General features: G+C 48.1%; 5 protein-coding genes across 5 annotated transcripts; 1 reads left to right on the forward strand and 4 right to left on the reverse strand.

The window, feature by feature from the left end:
* Window positions 1–708: 708 nt before the first annotated feature.
* ONS95_009511 (uncharacterized protein) lies at window positions 709–2,252 on the reverse strand (the record flags this gene model as incomplete). The annotated part of the gene is made up of 2 exons (XM_058503111.1): window positions 709–2,017; window positions 2,125–2,252. The coding sequence occupies 2 exons, from the start codon at window positions 2,250–2,252 to the stop codon at window positions 709–711; spliced, it is 1,437 nt and encodes a 478-aa protein (XP_058362045.1).
* Window positions 2,253–2,724: 472 nt separating this feature from the next.
* On the reverse strand, window positions 2,725–7,417 carry ONS95_009512 (uncharacterized protein; the record flags this gene model as incomplete). Its single annotated transcript, XM_058503112.1, has 6 exons — window positions 2,725–5,274; window positions 5,323–5,821; window positions 5,868–5,894; window positions 5,944–6,361; window positions 6,410–7,238; window positions 7,304–7,417. The coding sequence occupies 6 exons, from the start codon at window positions 7,415–7,417 to the stop codon at window positions 2,725–2,727; spliced, it is 4,437 nt and encodes a 1,478-aa protein (XP_058362046.1).
* A 535-nt stretch (window positions 7,418–7,952) lies between these two features.
* On the reverse strand, window positions 7,953–12,787 carry ONS95_009513 (uncharacterized protein). The gene is made up of 4 exons (XM_058503113.1): window positions 12,034–12,787; window positions 11,928–11,974; window positions 9,683–11,844; window positions 7,953–9,633 (listed from the first exon to the last, which is right to left on the reverse strand). The coding sequence occupies exons 3-4, from the start codon at window positions 10,018–10,020 to the stop codon at window positions 8,025–8,027; spliced, it is 1,947 nt and encodes a 648-aa protein (XP_058362047.1). The 5' UTR covers window positions 10,021–11,844; window positions 11,928–11,974; window positions 12,034–12,787; the 3' UTR covers window positions 7,953–8,024.
* A 1,579-nt stretch (window positions 12,788–14,366) lies between these two features.
* On the forward strand, window positions 14,367–15,875 carry ONS95_009515 (uncharacterized protein; the record flags this gene model as incomplete). The annotated part of the gene is made up of 5 exons (XM_058503114.1): window positions 14,367–14,493; window positions 14,541–14,708; window positions 14,758–14,873; window positions 14,919–15,199; window positions 15,245–15,875. The coding sequence occupies 5 exons, from the start codon at window positions 14,367–14,369 to the stop codon at window positions 15,873–15,875; spliced, it is 1,323 nt and encodes a 440-aa protein (XP_058362048.1).
* An 838-nt stretch (window positions 15,876–16,713) lies between these two features.
* Window positions 16,714–16,899, reverse strand: ONS95_009516 (uncharacterized protein; the record flags this gene model as incomplete). Its single annotated transcript, XM_058503115.1, has 1 exon — window positions 16,714–16,899. The coding sequence occupies one exon, from the start codon at window positions 16,897–16,899 to the stop codon at window positions 16,714–16,716; it is 186 nt and encodes a 61-aa protein (XP_058362049.1).
* Between the last annotated feature and the right edge of the window lie 446 nt (window positions 16,900–17,345).

The following is a 17,345-nucleotide window of genomic DNA, read 5'->3' on the forward strand; positions in this document are numbered from 1 at the left end:
CACTGGTGCTGGAAGCCCCGAATTACGCCATGTATAACACCAAACAAACGGAGGATAGTCGGCTCAAAAGACCATTATAGAAGTTTCTGAGATGCTGTACGATTCAGATCACAAGACAACCCAAATGGTGGGATTTGTGACAGAATCTCATAGTGTGCCACACTTCCGAGAATGTAGCGTTCGAGATGATCTGGACGCGAACGAGCATTCAAGTTATGCTGGTAAGAATGGTATGACAAAGAAGATGAACGAATTGCACTATCATATTGTTTCATGGTAATTCAACCTGGAGCTCGGCTTGTAGCCTAAGACGAGAGCTCTAAAGTCTGGAAGGCCCTACATGCGTGTATTATTGGACGTGGGATGTATAGGAAAGTGCAATCATAATAGGTATCTTTAGTTGACATCCATGAAATTCTTGAAACTCATCATCTCTGGTCCAGCATGGAAAGGTAGCCCTCCTCCTCGCGTCGCTTAGCAATTCCTCTGCTGCATCAACAAAACCTAGATTCCTGAAACCTTCAGCAGTCAACCTACAAGCTCTTGAAAGATTGGAAGCTTCCAATAATAATAAAGGCCATTCGCACCACTTGACAGCATGGTACAGTGCATTAGGATGACTCTCCAACCACCTTGATAGGACCACGACACTCATTCAAGATATTGCCTGGGACTAGTAAGGTGTCTAATATGTCACAGAACGTTTATCTATAACTCGACCTTCCCTCCCTCCCCCTCACCATTACCACAAACCCCATCAAAATCCCCAAACTCCTCCATCCCCCTCCCAATAACCTCCACAAACTCATCAAACGCACAACTCGCCCCGGGTCCACCCTCACACCCGGGAATCGGTCTCGGCGCACTATTAGCAATAATCCGAATATACTCATGATCGTCCTCCGGATCCAGCGATACAGCATTACATGTCAGCTTCTCTATCCCAACGTGGCCGAGGAATGGGATCAGTTCGGCCATCTTCCAGGATCGACTCCAGTTTATTCTGTCGGTGGGGAATTCTTCCGCGTGCGAGTTGGAGCTGTTGAAGAGACCGAGGGCGGTGGCGATGAAGGGGGGGACTTCGCGGTGGGTGAAGGAGAGGAAGAAGCGCTGGCCGTCGTCGTCGGGGATTGAGGGGTTGGGTTTGGGAAATTCAGATTTAGATGTCGGAATGTGGCGAGGTTTATGGAATTTGGACATCAGGTGAGATGTTGTGTTTAGCCATGGGAAGCCTAGGTATGGTGAGAGGGCGTTCCCGTGTCCGACCATATGGGAGTATTTCAGGTCCCAGCAATATTCATATGCCATCCATTCATCGTCTGTGAATACATCACAGATCATGCTCTTCTTGCCGTTAATAGCACTTTCGTAGCCGCAGAGTTGTTGGAGACCCATGATATCGCCGTTGCTCAACTCAACTGGTGCATGGCGCTGCAGACGTGCTACGATAGGAGGCGTGTATTTCGACATGAACGCTGCGAATTCATCGTCTCCTGCTTTCTTTGAGAAGGCATTACATGCTTTGTGTGGATCCTGGGAATGGAATGAGGTGCGATTGAGATCTATCTCGACCACTTCAACCTCCTGTGGAAACACCTTCACAAATGCTTTCGCTGTATCTTGTGTCCTCTTCTTCGTATCCGCATATATCCTCTTAGTAGTAGGAACAAGTTTCGGATATCTCGACATGAGATGTTTCCCGACTTTCTTAGAATCTTTGATCCCCTGCGGCGTGATTTTTTCTAATTGGGTGTCTGGGTCATTGATGGGATTCTGCCATTTGTCGAAGAATGATAATGGACCTTTCCATCCTTGCCGTTTCTTCCCTGAGGAGGTGGAATATGTGGAGTTTAGTTTTGAGAGGAAGGGCTCGATGTAGTCTTCGTAGTCTTTGTCGTTTGCGTAGATGGCTGCGTGGCGGATAAGGTAGGATGCTGCTGTTACTTCGCAGTGTCGTGGTGCTTCGTGGCTGAGGCCGAAGCCGACAGCGTCGAAATAGGGACTTATTCCTGGCAGACTTGGGCATGGAAATAAGCAATTAGCTTTTCAAGGAGTGCTTAGGAGCATAATAATCCAGGGTTGAGAAGAATTTTGGAATCTTGAGAAGACAATCCAAGTACTTACTGAAGGAGAGGATCGAATTGATACCCTTGCGTATGGGATTGTGGTAAGAGAGGAATCTGCGCAGAGATTATGGGAGTAATGGTTTGCGAGAAGGCAATCCACGTCAAAATTGAAGGTAGAGAAACCATACTTCCTGTGGTATTCACAGAGAAGTTGATGGTTGTTTGTGTTGTTTTGGAAGAACGTGAAGTTGGAAAAGTGTATGGCTATGACATCATGCCGTAGCCTTGCAGACCAATGCCAAGAAAGGGGAACTGAGGCTGAGGACAAGAGGCGGCTTGTATGGCAAGGTTGGATTGAAGTGAATGGTGAGATGATAGTAAATAATCTTTCCCAGATGTATGCTGGTGGAGATAGCTTATTCTGATTGTATTTATCCTCGGGGTTGGTCAGGGCTGTTGGGAGAAGCTTGCTTACAGTACAGTATTCAGGGGTACAGTATTGACTTTGAGTGCAGGGGATGTCAGTGTAAGCGAGCATGGTTCAGAGATGCTTATTGGGCATTACGGAGGCAGAAAGGAGGTAATCTATCTATCAAGCCCCATGATTATTATATACAAATCTCTATGTTCCACTAGACTCCTCTAACCAATATTCCATCTACTCCATCTCACCAACAAACCCCTCTGTGGGACCCTCTCTCAACAACCTCCCCTTATCAAGAACAACGCAATGCTTCGCCTCACTAACTGCCTCCACCCGATGCGCAATCGTAACCACCGTACTCTCCTTCATCTCCTCCCTCAAAATCCTCTGAATCCGCATCGCCGTCTCCTTATCAATACTCGCCGTCGCCTCATCCATAACAACAATCGGACTCCTTCTCAATAAGGCTCTTGCCAAGCCCACCAATTGTCGCTGTCCCTGAGAAAGATTCTTCCCGCCAGTGTCGATGTGTGTGTCTAGTGTCCATTCATGACGCGATGCGATCTTGGAGAGCACGGTGGAGCACTCATCGTCGCTGTATTCTTCCAGCGGATCGAGGTTCTGTCGCATACTGCCTGGGAAGAGGACGGGTTCTTGAGCGAGGAATGTTACGCGTTTGCGTAGGGCTTGGAGATCTATTGTCGAGATATCGATGCCGTCGATTAGGATGCGGCCTGTGACGGGGAGGGTGGTGGCGAGTAGCGATAGAGCAAGTGTGCTTTTCCCCGAGCCAGTACGGCCGATGAGTGCGGTTGTAGAGCCACCTTTGATTGAAAGTGAAATATTTGAGAGAGCTGGGTCGAGATGTGGCGCATATTGGATTGTGACGTTTTCGAACACGATATCGCTGCCGTATAATGGCCAGGAAGCAGGAGGCATGACCTTTCCAGGTGGTTCTTGTTCGAGATGGAGGAGTTCAACTACACGCTCTACGGAAACGAAGTCCATTTGAAGTTGTCCGTATTGTCTGCAGAGAGAGTGAGTCGAGCGGACGAATGTGGCTGCGGCGGTGAGTACAAAGGCTGTAAGACCAGCTGATACATCGGTGTAGAGAGCAAGAACTGTGAGAATGAATGTCGAGCCAGCGGAAAGTGTGTCGAATCTGTACATAAGCCAGGCTTGGAGACTCCAGTAGAAATGGTCCATCTTCTGGAAATTATCCGTCACGGCTATAACTCTGTCCTGAAATCGGGATGATGCGGCAAAAGCTCGAATTGTTGTCAGGCCATCTGTTAGAGCTCCAAAATTTGAGATCAGAGGCGTCAGGGATACCATCTCAAGTCGACGAAGACTTTGAGAAGTTGGTAGGAAGTGTCGGAAAATGATTACAAATGCGATTGTGAGCGCGATGGCAAAGATAAGGAATAGTGGCGTGACGGATCCAATGACGACAATGGATGATACCCAAGATATGGATAACAAAGCGACGTTTTGGAATTGAGCGCTGATGTTTCCATCAACGGTGTTAATGTCAGATGTGAGACGATTCATCAATCGTCCCACAGGTGTAACATCGTAAAAGCGGAATTTTGCATGAGTGACTTTCGTCATAACTCTCTCGAACAAATCTTTTCCAGCCTTGTAAATGATGACAATCATGAACCCATTGGTGATTGCATAAGCAACTGATTGAGCCACCGCAATGAGGAAGAATCCCACAAGCCATGGGCGGATGTTTGTCTCAGGGGAAGGCAAATCGTCGAACGGACCAGATGCCTGTTCGATTGGATCACCATATGCTTCTCCCCACTGCTTCAAGAACCAAGTCTGACCAATTTCGACGATTCGGCCAATAACCAAGAGACATATAAGAACGAACCACCATTTGAGCTTTCCGGCTTTGATGTATTCCCAATATACCGATGCTTGGACTCCTCCATGAGCCCTGTATTCGTCCTCGACAAACTTGTCGGGTACTGCAGCTTGATTCTGCTCTTCGTCTCCCTTTGCTTCGTTTGCGGAATCAGAGGATCGAACTCGATGTAATTCTTCGAATGGGATGGTTTCCGGGTCAAGAAGGACCGAGCGACCATTTGTGATCTGGATAGCCTGGGTGGCCATCCCGAGACACAGTTCTGTGCGATGAGTGACCAGAATTGTGGTTCGACCTTCTAGTAATGGACCAGCCAGACACCTTCGTACAATGAACTCGGCAGTCTGATGATCAAGTGCCGATAGAGGATCATCAAGCAGCAGTATATTCGCCTTCGAATACACGGCTCGTGCGAGTGAGACTCGCGCTTTCTGTCCTCCTGATAACCCGATCCCGTTCTCTCCTATTAGAGACAGATCTCCATGTTTAAAGTTGGCCATATCCGGGATCAAAGCACAAGCCTCTAAGACTTGCTTGTATCTAGCTTCCTCATAATGAGCAGAGAACAAAATATTCTCCCTAATACTCATACTCTGTAGCCAAGGCGTTTGGCCACAATAACCCACCATCTCATTCGTACGATGATACTCCCCATCGAGCTGATCAAGCTCGCCAAGCAATGCTTGCAGGAGAGCAGTCTTTCCAGCGCCAACTTCTCCACAGATGACTGTCAAACCAGGAGAGAATGATACGTTAATGTCGTATAACACTGGATCCTTTGCACCCGGCCAAGCGAATGATGCATGTTTCATTTCGATCTTGGTGCTGGGTGTGAAAGTCGTCTCTTCTTTGTCGGGTTCGTTCATGAATTCTTCGAGACGGCCGACGGATACCCTTGCATTCAAGAGTACCTGCTTAAGGTCAGTATCCAGATTTCACTGCTGGGAACGCAGACTTACAGTAATCAGATTCGGCAACTCGCGCAAACTGGACACAAGCATGCCGAAAAGCTGGAGTGCAGGGAAAGCCACGTCGACTCTCAAAGACTTTCCAGCAAGAACAGTATATGCCCAGAATGCCAAAACGGGAAACAATCCACTGGCAAATTCATTGGTGAATGATATCAGAACTGTCCAAAGAGCTGTAATGACCCGCAATTTGAGCTCATGCTGTCTTGCCTCCATAATACGGGCCAACCAGACATCTTGCCAACCGTAATACCGTAAATGGCGGATGGCGTCAACGAGTTGAGAAATCTTGTGTAGTTTTGTGTCTGTTGATATCCTGCGTTGTCTTTCATAATATAGGACTGCTTTTGCGATCAGGACGTTGACTGCTTGAGCTACTAACACAGCTGTTACTCCAATCAGGCATGCCCAGCCTAGGATGCGCCAGATGAGAATAACTGCGAAGACTAATCCTAGAGGCTGTGAAACGAGAGATGAGAATTCCCAGAATCTAAAGATGTTAGTCACTGATTGGGGTACGGAGGGGAGACACTTACCGCTGTGCAACCTCGTACGCATCAAATCTACTACCTGTTAGCATCAAAACACCGGTACACACGTGGCTAAACCAACCTCATCAGATTCATAATCTTCCCCATTGAAGCAAGATCTTTTGGTTTCTGCGCCTTCTTAGATCCCTTCAGCCATCGGAGCGGCGCCATGATGACATCCTTCAGCTTCTCCATCTGAGATCGATCTTCATATTTTGTGTGACCGTTCGGAATGCTCCCAGGCTCGATTTCAATCACGGCCTTACTACTGACACTGACGACCTTTCTAGAAAGTGTCTTCTCATACAGCATCGTGATCAACTCTCCTCTAGATCGCTCATACGCACGTCTTCCATACCAGAGCGAGAACACACCGGACTGGCTTGAAACTAGACGCACGATGAGAGACAGCAGAGCGTACTTCAATGCGGCCTGTTTCGGAGCTCTATGATCCTCCATACTCTGAAGAATCTTCTGCAATAGCACTGGTGCGGAGAAATCTAAGATCTGTTAGCAAAATCCTACTTTTGAAGAAATGGGCCACATACTCGCAACCAGTTCGATAATACTCAACAACGAAATGATGAACAGATCCAGCCCATTCGCCTCCAACAATCTCCTCAGCACCGAGCCCTTCAACTCTCTAAACTCATCATGCAACCCACGATGCTTAAACTCATACCCCAAGCTCCAAACATCCTCATCATTTAACTGCCTCTCATTCCCCATCTTAATCAGCGGCGCCATCCACGACACACTCATAAACTGCCACAACGTCAAATTATCCTCCGGACTGCGCATCTCAAATGCGGGTTTCGCAAACGCCGGACTGATCTCCTCGTTTCCGCGGAGAGGATGCCGAAGTGGCATGAGGAGAATAGTGAGGATTGCTCCGACCGCTGCAGTGATCGCTAGGATCGACGGGACATCGTGTTTCCATGCGGAGGAAGATCCATCGACGAGAACGATGAGCTGAGAAGTAGCTATGCAGCTATACAGCACCAACAACACCTTTGGAGTCTTTGCTGGCCTATGCACAGCTACCAGGATCGTGCCCACTGCCCATGCTGTACATGGATAGACCATCAGGAGACTGTACCGTGGCCAGAAGACACTCCATATCTGGAAGCTCAGTCCAGCAACGGAGAAAGCGAAGAGGATGATGGTGTTCCATCCTAGAAACCGCTTCCTGATGAAAGTCACGCGCTGGGAAAGCAGTTCTGGCTCCTGCGCGAAACTTCGAAGCCATCGCGGCGTGAGGCGACGGAGTGAGAGGAATGAGAGGATGGTGAAGAGGAGGATGAGTATTGCTGCTACGGCGGGGAGAGCTGAGATATGTGGTAGTGCACAGGGAGAGAATTGTGCGTTGATTGGGTCCTGGAGGAAAGTGTAAGTGGTGATGAATACACGTGATGGGTATGACTGGGGAGGAGGGGTCGAACCCAGATGCGTCTGCAGGTCCCTAATCCCCCACTTTGTGATTCTATCTCGGCATTGATTGGGAGGGCTGGGAATAGAGGATAGCCCTCTATGCTTTGGATTTTAAATACATCCATTTTTGGGGAGAGGACAATGGCTGAGGTGGTGATATCCAAGGCGTAATTGACCGCCTGTTGCCCTCGGTTCGTGCTTCACCGAGGTGTGTCCGTCAGGGCCATTGGGATGTATCTTCGTTCGCCGATTGATTAGAGGTTTGGAAAGAACGATTATTTGAACAATTGAAGATCTCTCGAGAGAACAAAGAGAAACGTTACGTCTGGATTTTCTTGATCCTGCTTGGCTGCAGGTGGTTGCTCTTACGGGACCTGCCCCTCGTATGCCCCACTTTTGGACTACTACTTTGATGTCATGTGACAGTTTTTATATGGGCCTCCCTTTCCTTGTGACCGTGTCTGAATAAGTTGCAGTGATGGCAAGCTCTTACCTTGGAAGTGAGATATGGTATTGTTACATAGTGTGGGTTTGACGATTGTGCCGAGAAATTTTACAAGAGGTAGACATTTATTTCAATAATGCTCAACCATGTTAGGATTTCTCAATCACATCACAACATTCCACGATTCTAGGTTGTTATATTGAAGGTCAACTGCATCTTGTGTTGGGATGTATTATTTCATATACGATGCCGCTAATAACTACAAAATACTGCACATATTTCCCATCCTACAACTCTCCGTGTCCAGCCGTCTTCTTCCCTTGACCAGCCAAACTATTCTTTCGACTAGCAGCCGGCGTCCTATTTGGGGTCCTATTCGGCGTAGCCTGTCCAGCATAACTCTGCTGACGACTTCCCAACGCATGTCTCGTTCTGAGATCCTGCTGCGATCTAACATAAGAGTTGGCTCTCACAGCACTCGCTCTTCTCTGACTCTCAGACGGAATCTTGGACAGCCGACGGCCGAGAGTCTCTTGATCGTTGCGAGCATCGGACAGCTGTTGGGCGAAGGGTGAACGTTTGCGAAGAACAGGTCCTTTCCAGTAGATAACGTAGACTGCCAGGACGAGGAGGAAAGAGATACAGGCGAGGATTGTGGATGCGTAGGCGAGGGGATTGCTGCCGATGTTTTGGAAGAATGGTGTTGCTGGGATAGTGAGGACACCAGCGAGGAAATCTCTGGACCAGCCGTTTCCTCCTGTTGCTGAGGCGGAGTATGGGCCATATGCACAGATCATGTAATCGATAGTTGCCATGTAGATGCTGTAGTTAGCAATACCAACAATAGCTGCGAAGACCATGGTTCCTATCCAGTGGATTGGTGGGCCAGTTGATGTCCAAGCAAATCCAATCAAGCCGATCGGGAGACATGGAGCAGTGTACAAGAGCCACCAGAGGCGAGACTCGTACTGTACTCTCTCATCATCTGGCTTTTCTTGTCGCTCTTTGATATTCCGTTTGATGACTGGGATGAACGAGAGCCATGCAAGGACATATCCAATTCCGATAGGAATGAAAGCCAAACCAAGGGCAACAGTGCTGAAATGCCATTGGTCGTACACCAAGGAGAAAGATTGGATGAACATGAAGATCAGAGCGTCACTGAAACCACTGAGAAGCGACAGTGTGAGGACAATAGGCTCAGTCAAGAACATCTTGAATGGTCGGATCCATGTGACCAGGATTTCCTTGGCGGAGAATCGATCTTTGAATGGTACGAGCTCGTTGGGTCCATAGATATTCGTCTCGACGCCATTCTTGCGTCTCTTCTTGGCAATTCTGTCCATCATTATAGTTGATCTGGTTTCGGGGACGAAGAAGAAGTGAAGTGCTTGAACGAATCCTCCGAAAATAAGTTGGATCCAGATGGACCATCGCCAGCCAAGATACTCTTCACTGAATCCACCAACGATGGGACCTAAAATGGAACCACCGACGGAGGAGAATACAACGAATGCGACTGCGTATTGTTGGTTGTCGGCTTCCCACATGTCTGCAATCATTCCAAGTGTGACTGATCCACCAGCAGAGGAAATACCACCAAGAGCTCTGCCAACCAAGATGGTACCGAAATTTGGTGCCAGAGCCACAGGAAGCTGCCAGATATTAACGAGCAGCAAACTGAGCTGGAGGATAGGCCATCGTCCGAGTTCCTCACTCCAGGGAGCCCAAAGCTCGCATCCAAAGGCATAAAGGACCAAGAAGATCATAGCACCACATCTTGCTGCTTGAGAGCTAACATTAAACTTCTCCGTTATTCCTGGGATGGCATTGGAGTAGAGACTGGTATTGAAGTTCATGGATACTTGGACGAGGAAGATGATGGTAAGGATAGTCCTGAGATTTGTTAGTACAAGCCTTGAGTCTCTGCGACAAGAATGCTTACCATTTCTTTCTCTCCGTGAATGAGTATCCGAGCTCATCATAGCACATGTCCTCCGTAAGCTCTATCTTGTCGTATGTGCCAACCTTTTTGGCATTTGGAAGGTCGTCTGCACCACCGGAACCGTTTGTTGGTGGCATGAACACTTGATTCTCTCCAAATCGAGGGTGATGAGATTCACGGGGTGCAACATCTTCGGCTTTCTCTGTAGGTGGTGTGTCTTGCTCCGCTCTGGTTGTGGATGAAGTTTCCGATTCGTTAATTCTCTTTTCGTTCATCGTTTCGCCGTGTGGGTCGTGAATTGGTGCTGCTTGAGCGCTCTTCTCTCCAGGATTCTCCATGGTGTGTGAACTGAAGATCTCGAGACAAGATTATCTCTGTTAGCAAACTTTCAGAATAAATCGAAATACATGTGGGATCCACCACAAAAAAATCTTTCAATTTTCGACTAACACCACGCCGGCTGGTACTCAAAAAAGACTATGTGGAGAGTAAATAGGGTAGATGGTAAAAGGAAATGGGATTCTTTAAAGATAAGGCTGTTGGTGGGAAGCTCGCTCATGACATTTGAGCCCACAGCAACCGAGGAGTCCACAACTGTGGTACCAACACCTCGGAATACGTCATATAACGAACGAGAGGGTGTAGGCCTCCCTTGGAGATCGAGGAAGCTTTGGTCAAGGCCGGCCGGAAATGCTTAGTAGCCTTGCTAGAAGCTTAGTTCGTCTTCGAAGTGACGGGTTCAACGGCACAGCAACGCCGCCTGAAGCCGGTCGCGTGCCATTTGATGGACTGACTTGAGCGGTTTGAAGATTTATATTATGACATCTAGAAAGATCGAAATGATCGAATCTTCTGCTCTGTCATTATTGAATGGATTTGAGCTTCATTGCCAGTGAAAAGTACCAGTTAGATACTAAAATTGATGGTATCATGATCGGTGGGGCGAGATCCGCATAATCCGAAGATTGAAGTCCAACAACCCCAATCTACTTGATTTGACGTGAGAGATCTGCAAAGTAAATCTGCAGCCTACTTAGCTTTGATTTGAATGTCATGTACTCGCAGATTTCGTGCAGTAGATAGCTTTTTGCTCCGGGTACGTCAAAAATCGGCGGGGCGATGGGAAAATGTTATGACGTATGTCTCAGCAACTCCATAAATGCCCATTCCAATCCCACACCAAACATTCGCATGCAGGTGAGATGTGGATGCGGAGTACGCTCCTGGAGGCGACATATATGTATGATGAGGTAGCCTCGGCGGTATTTTCTGTGGGTGGGTGCTGCCTTTGTGAGTGATTTGATGTTGACCTTGCACCTCGTAACGAATAGTCCGGCTGGGCTGCTTTGAGCCTCAGATCTGCGATGCTTGTAAATTAAGTAGCCAATCATAGATGTGCTTTTTCCGGAATGCGTCGTGAAAGAGTTGGCAGGGACCAAGAAAGGCGCGCAGCTCGTGATGCTTCCCTTTTCGATATCTGAGGACCTGGATAAGGTCCCTCTCAGTCGCCCCATCAATCGAGTTACTTGACACACGAGATCAAGTTAACACTCATCTTCACGGTCATAGTGACACTCTATAGCTGATACTCATGGGCTGGTGGGCCGCAGACCACCGATTTTCTAATCATAATACGAATCGATGTGTCCTGAGGGTGATGCATGGGCTATTGCACTCCAGCACTCTCAAAAGCGGCAGCCTTCGGCCCCCCGCGTTTTGACATCTGAAATGTTATGAACGAATGCGATGTGATGATGTGAGATGGATGAAGTGGTTGCAGAAGTGCGGGGTGCTGGGGTGTTGGTTTCGTTGCGTGGTGACGTCGATGAAGCTGAAATGTGGAGGAAGTTCACGTTGTAGAACCGGGGATGAGGTCACATGAGGTACACATGACGAGATTTGGTCCTCAATGCACCTTATCATTCAGGGAGAATATGACACATGTAGCTGCCACTGTTAACTGAATGCCTTGACTTGGGCAGGTTCTTCACGAACAACATCGCACTGCAATCTCAGGCTACCTTCGTGGAAGTGTAGTAAGCGAGCTGAAGTCCCATGTTGTAAACAAGCAGAGTTACTTGGCCCGGAGCCACGAACATATGATAGGATCAGATAGGCTTGAGCGCATATGTATCAGATGAAACTTCGTACTCTTATTTATTCTTGCATGTGTTGAAGGTAAAACGATCAGCCCTGAAGCTCGCCTAATCCACCCCACATTGCAGTGCTGAAAATGAATACTCACAAATGTTGGCCAAAAGAATAGCCTTGAGATTATTCTTGGCCAGTCCTCTACATTACCTAGTTAGAGATAAGAAGACAGGCTCCAAAGAGCTGATGGCGCTGCCTACCTACGAAGAACACAAATCCAAAAAAAAAAATCCAAAAGAAGATTTTGTCCTCGGAGAGACTCGAACTCTCGACCTTTGGATGGCCCTGACTGTAAACAATCAGATCATATTTAGCATATGAGACCAACGCTCTAACCAACTGAGCCACGAAGACTTGTGTTTTTGACGTGTGATATCGAAAAAGCCCTTATTCAACTACCTACCACTAAGAAGGGTCTGAGGTGCGACGTTTTTACCCCGCTGCATGACTAATGACTAGCCCTGCCCGTGAGTTGCCGGGGTCACGAAGCCGAGAGCAGTGGCCCACAAGGTCTTGTTGTTGGAAGATCAATGAGAGAAGATTCTGAGTGTAATAAATCGTATGGACTACGGCTTCCGTTTTCTTTGCTTCAAGTCATGTTTCTCCTATGTTCTGATAAGTTACTGAAGTCAAATCTGATCATGTGCCTTTCTTATTACTGAAAATGCTCTGCAAGACGTCATCTTGCGGGAAGCGTGGGATACGAGCTCATACGATCATCCCTGGGTACAACACGAGCAGTATATCGTAACGCCAGAAGCTGAAGCGGTGGGAAAGCTTGCACATCATTCCTCAGAATGGATATCGAGTCTTACATGCAAATCTGAATTCGGCTTCTTCGGAGCAGTTGACTCACCAGAAACCAAGGGCGAACTATCTCATCTCTGTGAAAGTTTTAAAGCATGCCACTTCGTCACCTCATTCGATCCTTACAGTCTGACATCATAAAAGACAAATCCTGCATTTACAGTTCAAATTACTCGTCGTGAAAGGAGAACCTTGACATCTCTTGGGCAGAAACAATTCTTTGTGGTACCCTTCAAATCCATGAGATACCTTAAAAAAGCCAGCGATTCGCTCACATGCAGCAAATCAAAGGCCACTTCTAGAACTCTGCAGTCGTCGACGGTGTCATCGACGGCGTCCTCACCCGAATTTAAGCTTCCGACTGTAGATGGAGTCACCTGTTGGACGAGCAGGTTGGCCTCATCTGAAACTCCAGTGGAGCTCTATATATATCTGCATCTAAGGTTTCATAGAGAACTGTCAGGAGCCCCCAGACCTCCCTCCACCGGATGCCGGGACGATGCTTAGGGCCAGAATCGAGCGCTTGGTGAGGATGAAGCATTGCCACTTGATCGTGTTTCCGCGCGCTGGAAACTCACCCTTCTTCTTTTTGCCGCGTCAGACTTTAGCCAAAACGGAGAGAGAGAAAGAGTTTCATCCACAGAAGATGGTGGCTTAGACCAACTGACACGCCGTCGATGGCCGCCGTGGAGTGAGACGGGAACGATTGGGTAGCGTGAGCGATCAGGGTCTGGGTTCCTGACTTGACTTGCTTGGAGCTTAGAGTGATTTTCCTGAGGCACGAGGAGAGAGCGAGGGCGTTAGGGGGTTGGAGGGAACTATTTGTAGCGGCAGAGAGGAGAGAGAAGATAGGTCAGGACAGGGGCAGCAGGGGCAGCAGTGGCAGGCAAGTAATGCAAAATGCAGGCAAATATGCAGGTCTGGTGGCGGGTCTTGGCAGAGATATCGAATCACGCCAGGAGAGGTGAGGATAGCTACGGGATAACCAATACCTTACCAGGTCAACCAGACTAAAGTCTACGGAGTAGAGGCCAACAAAATAACAATAATACTACCCCCAAGCCTCCCCGGCTTTCTGAGGACATTATTGTTTGTGTCTATTGAAACACATTACAATAATTCATATTCGCACTGTATTGAACTACTTCACACCGTCCTCTTCTTCTTATCCGCATCTCCTGCACAACCCACCAACTTTTTCTGCAGGGCACCTTCCAACTACATGAATTGATACGACTCGACTCGACTCAACACGTCCTGTCCATCTCATCCCACGTTCGACGACGCTGTTATCTCCTTCCCAACCCAACCCAACGCTCACTTGCTCCTGTCAACCCGGGCCAGGAACCCACTCCCTTCCTAATCCACTCTTTCTCCGGCCCTCCCTCCCACTGATCTTCCTCGACGGGACAGGACTCGTCGACCACCAGTCGCTCATCCACAAACCAGGATCACCTCATTCTCTCGCGGCCTTAAATTCCCAGTAGCATTGGGTTTCCCGGGTTCTGCTGTTTCTGATCTGCTGTCTACAAACAACTGTCGCTACTGTCACAAGTGACATTACTCGGTCCAAGAAGGTTACCATCCCTTGGATAAACTCACAAATTGCGTGGCTTGCTGATCTCTCGGCGACAATAACAACAACAACACCAACCCCGCAAACTCTCTGAATCTCTTCCTCTTCGAATCGTACACTCACCAACAACTGGATCCATAAACCGCAAACATGAATATCAACAAGAAGCTCGACAGGGTCAAGCAATGGGCAGGGGAGAAGATGGGACAGGAGTCCAAGACTGGCGTGTCTGAAGAATTCAAGGCTCTGGAGATGGAAATGGCCTTGAGACACGAAGGTACGTTTGCTCGATCTGCGAGAATGGCACATGCTGACAGTACACAGGTATGGAGAAACTGCAAAAGTCCATGACCGTCTACGTCAAATCTCTCTCGAGACGCAACGAAGTCGAAGATAAAGAAAAGGTTCTGCCAGTCGGGTATCTTGGTCAGACGATGATACACCATGGAGAGGATTTCGAGCCGGATTCAGAATTTGGAAATTGTCTCATAAGTGCGTATATCTGGCCAGACGGCAGAGAGGTTTATACTGACTGGCACAGGCATGGGAAGAGCAAATGAGAGGATTGCCCGGACACAGGAGACTTACGTGGCCAATGCCACAACAGGATGGTTGGAGTCTCTAGAACGGTCTTTGGCGATGATGAAGGAATATCAGGTATGAAGCTGCGGTTGTTCTGTCCACAATTACTGACGTCTGCAGGCTGCACGAAAGAAGCTTGAACAGCGTCGACTGGCATATGATGCATCCCTTTCGAAGATGCAGAAGGCGAAGAGAGAGGACTTCCGGGTTGAAGAGGAACTCCGCTCTCAAAAGGCCAAATACGAAGAGTCCAACGAGGATGTTTTCAGACGTATGCAGGATATCAAGGAAGCCGAAGCAGAGAGTGTTGCAGATCTGGGCGCATTCTTGGAGTCCGAATTGGAGTATTATGACAGATGTCGTGACGAGCTTCTTCGGTTGAAGAGAGATTGGCCTGCTGGGTAAGTCTCAATACCGCCTTGAGCGTACGTCACTAACACGAATAGACAAACCTCCCCTCAACGAGATTCTAGACGACCAAACCCCAGATCTCGATCCAACACAGCTCATTCCTACAGCGACAGATACCAAGAGGAGGCTCCACCAATGCCAGAACCAGAAGTTAGACCTACCATCAGATCTCAGGGCCGCGTTCCATCCTCTTCCCGCCTCGAGACCCGTCTCGATACCCATGACGAATATCTTCAAGCCGAATCTCCGTCTAGGCCAAACTATGGTCGCGCTTCTACTTTCCAAGGTCCAATTTCCATATACCGTGAATCCACACCAGTTTCAGGTTACCGCAAGCAGTCTGGCCCACAAGATCCAGGATCTCTTCGGGCACAGCTGCGGCCTTCCAACAGAGTCAACACAAACGGTCCTGATGTTTTCGGTGATCCTTCCGATGATTCTACTTTGAACAGCGCCAGCCCCGATCGATCTTACAGTGCTAGGTCTGTCAGTCCAGCAACTTCTCATGGAAGCGTAGGAAGCAGAACCGCCAGCTACTCAGCCTTGAACAATGCTACAAACGGTCGAAAGGCACCTCCTCCACCACCCAGCAGAGCAAAGAAGCCACCGCCACCTCCACCAATGAAGCGAGCCGAAATCAGCTCTGGCAGTATCAATAGATACTAGACGACATTCATCTTTTCATCCTCTCGATTCCGTACGGAAAATGAGCGCCAGATCCCAGCGCATTTCTCTTTCTCTTTTCCAAAGCGCTGGGCACTCATGAAAAATCGCTCTTTTAATGCACATATTTTCTTGCGATTCTGGAGGAGAACATTTATACAAAGGGATGGATGGACAGCGATACCCACGACGGCATTTTGCAAGCTGTCCTTGTTTTTCATCTGCCTGTACTATCCCTGCATCGGGAGGGGATTTCTTTTGTGAATCGGATTGGTGTGGATATCAGGATTATTAAATTGGTATTGCAAACTCTTTTTTGAAGCATTTTTGATGGCGTTATTTCTTGATGGATCGATTATCCGATTTTATCTGCTTCTGTCTGCCTGCCTGCTTGCGTACAGACTTGTTCTTTGGAGGAAGCTTTTGAGCTTGGAAGAAATAGACTGTGCCGGCTGGTCTTCTTGCATGGTTAGGGGAGCAAGGGCGGGTTCTCGTGAGGATTGAGTTTAGTTGAACAGTGATTGGGAGAGTTAGTTGGCATGCATGTGATTAGGTCAGAGATCGTTGATACAGGACTAATACAAATGTATCTTTTGTAGCCTGATTCTGTGTTTTGTGCCTGGATTGTGTATGTCTTTTCGATCAGTGATATATATGTATACATAGGGCAAGGGCCCTCGTGACTAGTTATCTACGACGATTGCTGGCAGAATGGCTACAGCGGACTTAGCTCCGATCATTTTACCTTTAATCATCCCTCTCTCTCTTTCTGATGGACAAAGAACAAATAGTCGTCCTTCAGCGGAATTGACTAACCTCTATTCTCCTCTGCAGAAGTCTTCTATTTGGATGAAGCAAGATTCCGTGACATTCCAACTCTCCGCTTCTCGTACCGTGGTGAGATAGCCACACTATCTCCGATCATTCCAGCTATTTCTGCACGCGCTTCCAGGAGAGCAGACTCTGAAGGAACCAGCTCCTTCTTCTCATTGAGCATGAATTTCTGGTTTTTTGCGTTATTGACCATGCCGTTACTGATCGAAGGACGCTGCGTATCGTCAAGTGTGGTTGAACTCGTTAAAGCGACTCGGTAGGCGTTTTCGTCGACCACCAAAGCTGCTGAACGGATGACACAGGTTCCTATGATAGCTTTGTCGAGATCAGAGTCTCCGCTTTCAGATAGACGGTAGGTAGCAGAAGAAGAAAGCGTCTAGACGGTTGAGACCTCCAAGTTCGTCGAAAATCACCTCACCTCACTATCGATAAATTCAGCTCCCAATTTCGAAAATATTTCAACACTGGTGGCACAAACTAGATCGTCTCAGTCTGGGCAGTTCCCGCTGAGGCACCAAGAAGTTTATCCAGGATGATCTCAGTCAAACCACAGAACGCTGCCTCGAAATCACCATCGATTAGCTTACTGGTGACGTTTCTGGCAAATGTGCTGATATCGTTGGTAGTGCCTTGGAAGAC

The sequence above is a fragment of the Cadophora gregata genome (assembly GCF_030347475.1).
Source record: "Cadophora gregata isolate MNR1 chromosome Unknown scaffold_3, whole genome shotgun sequence".
In the NCBI taxonomy this organism is placed as follows: Eukaryota; Fungi; Ascomycota; class Leotiomycetes; order Helotiales; family Ploettnerulaceae; genus Cadophora; species Cadophora gregata.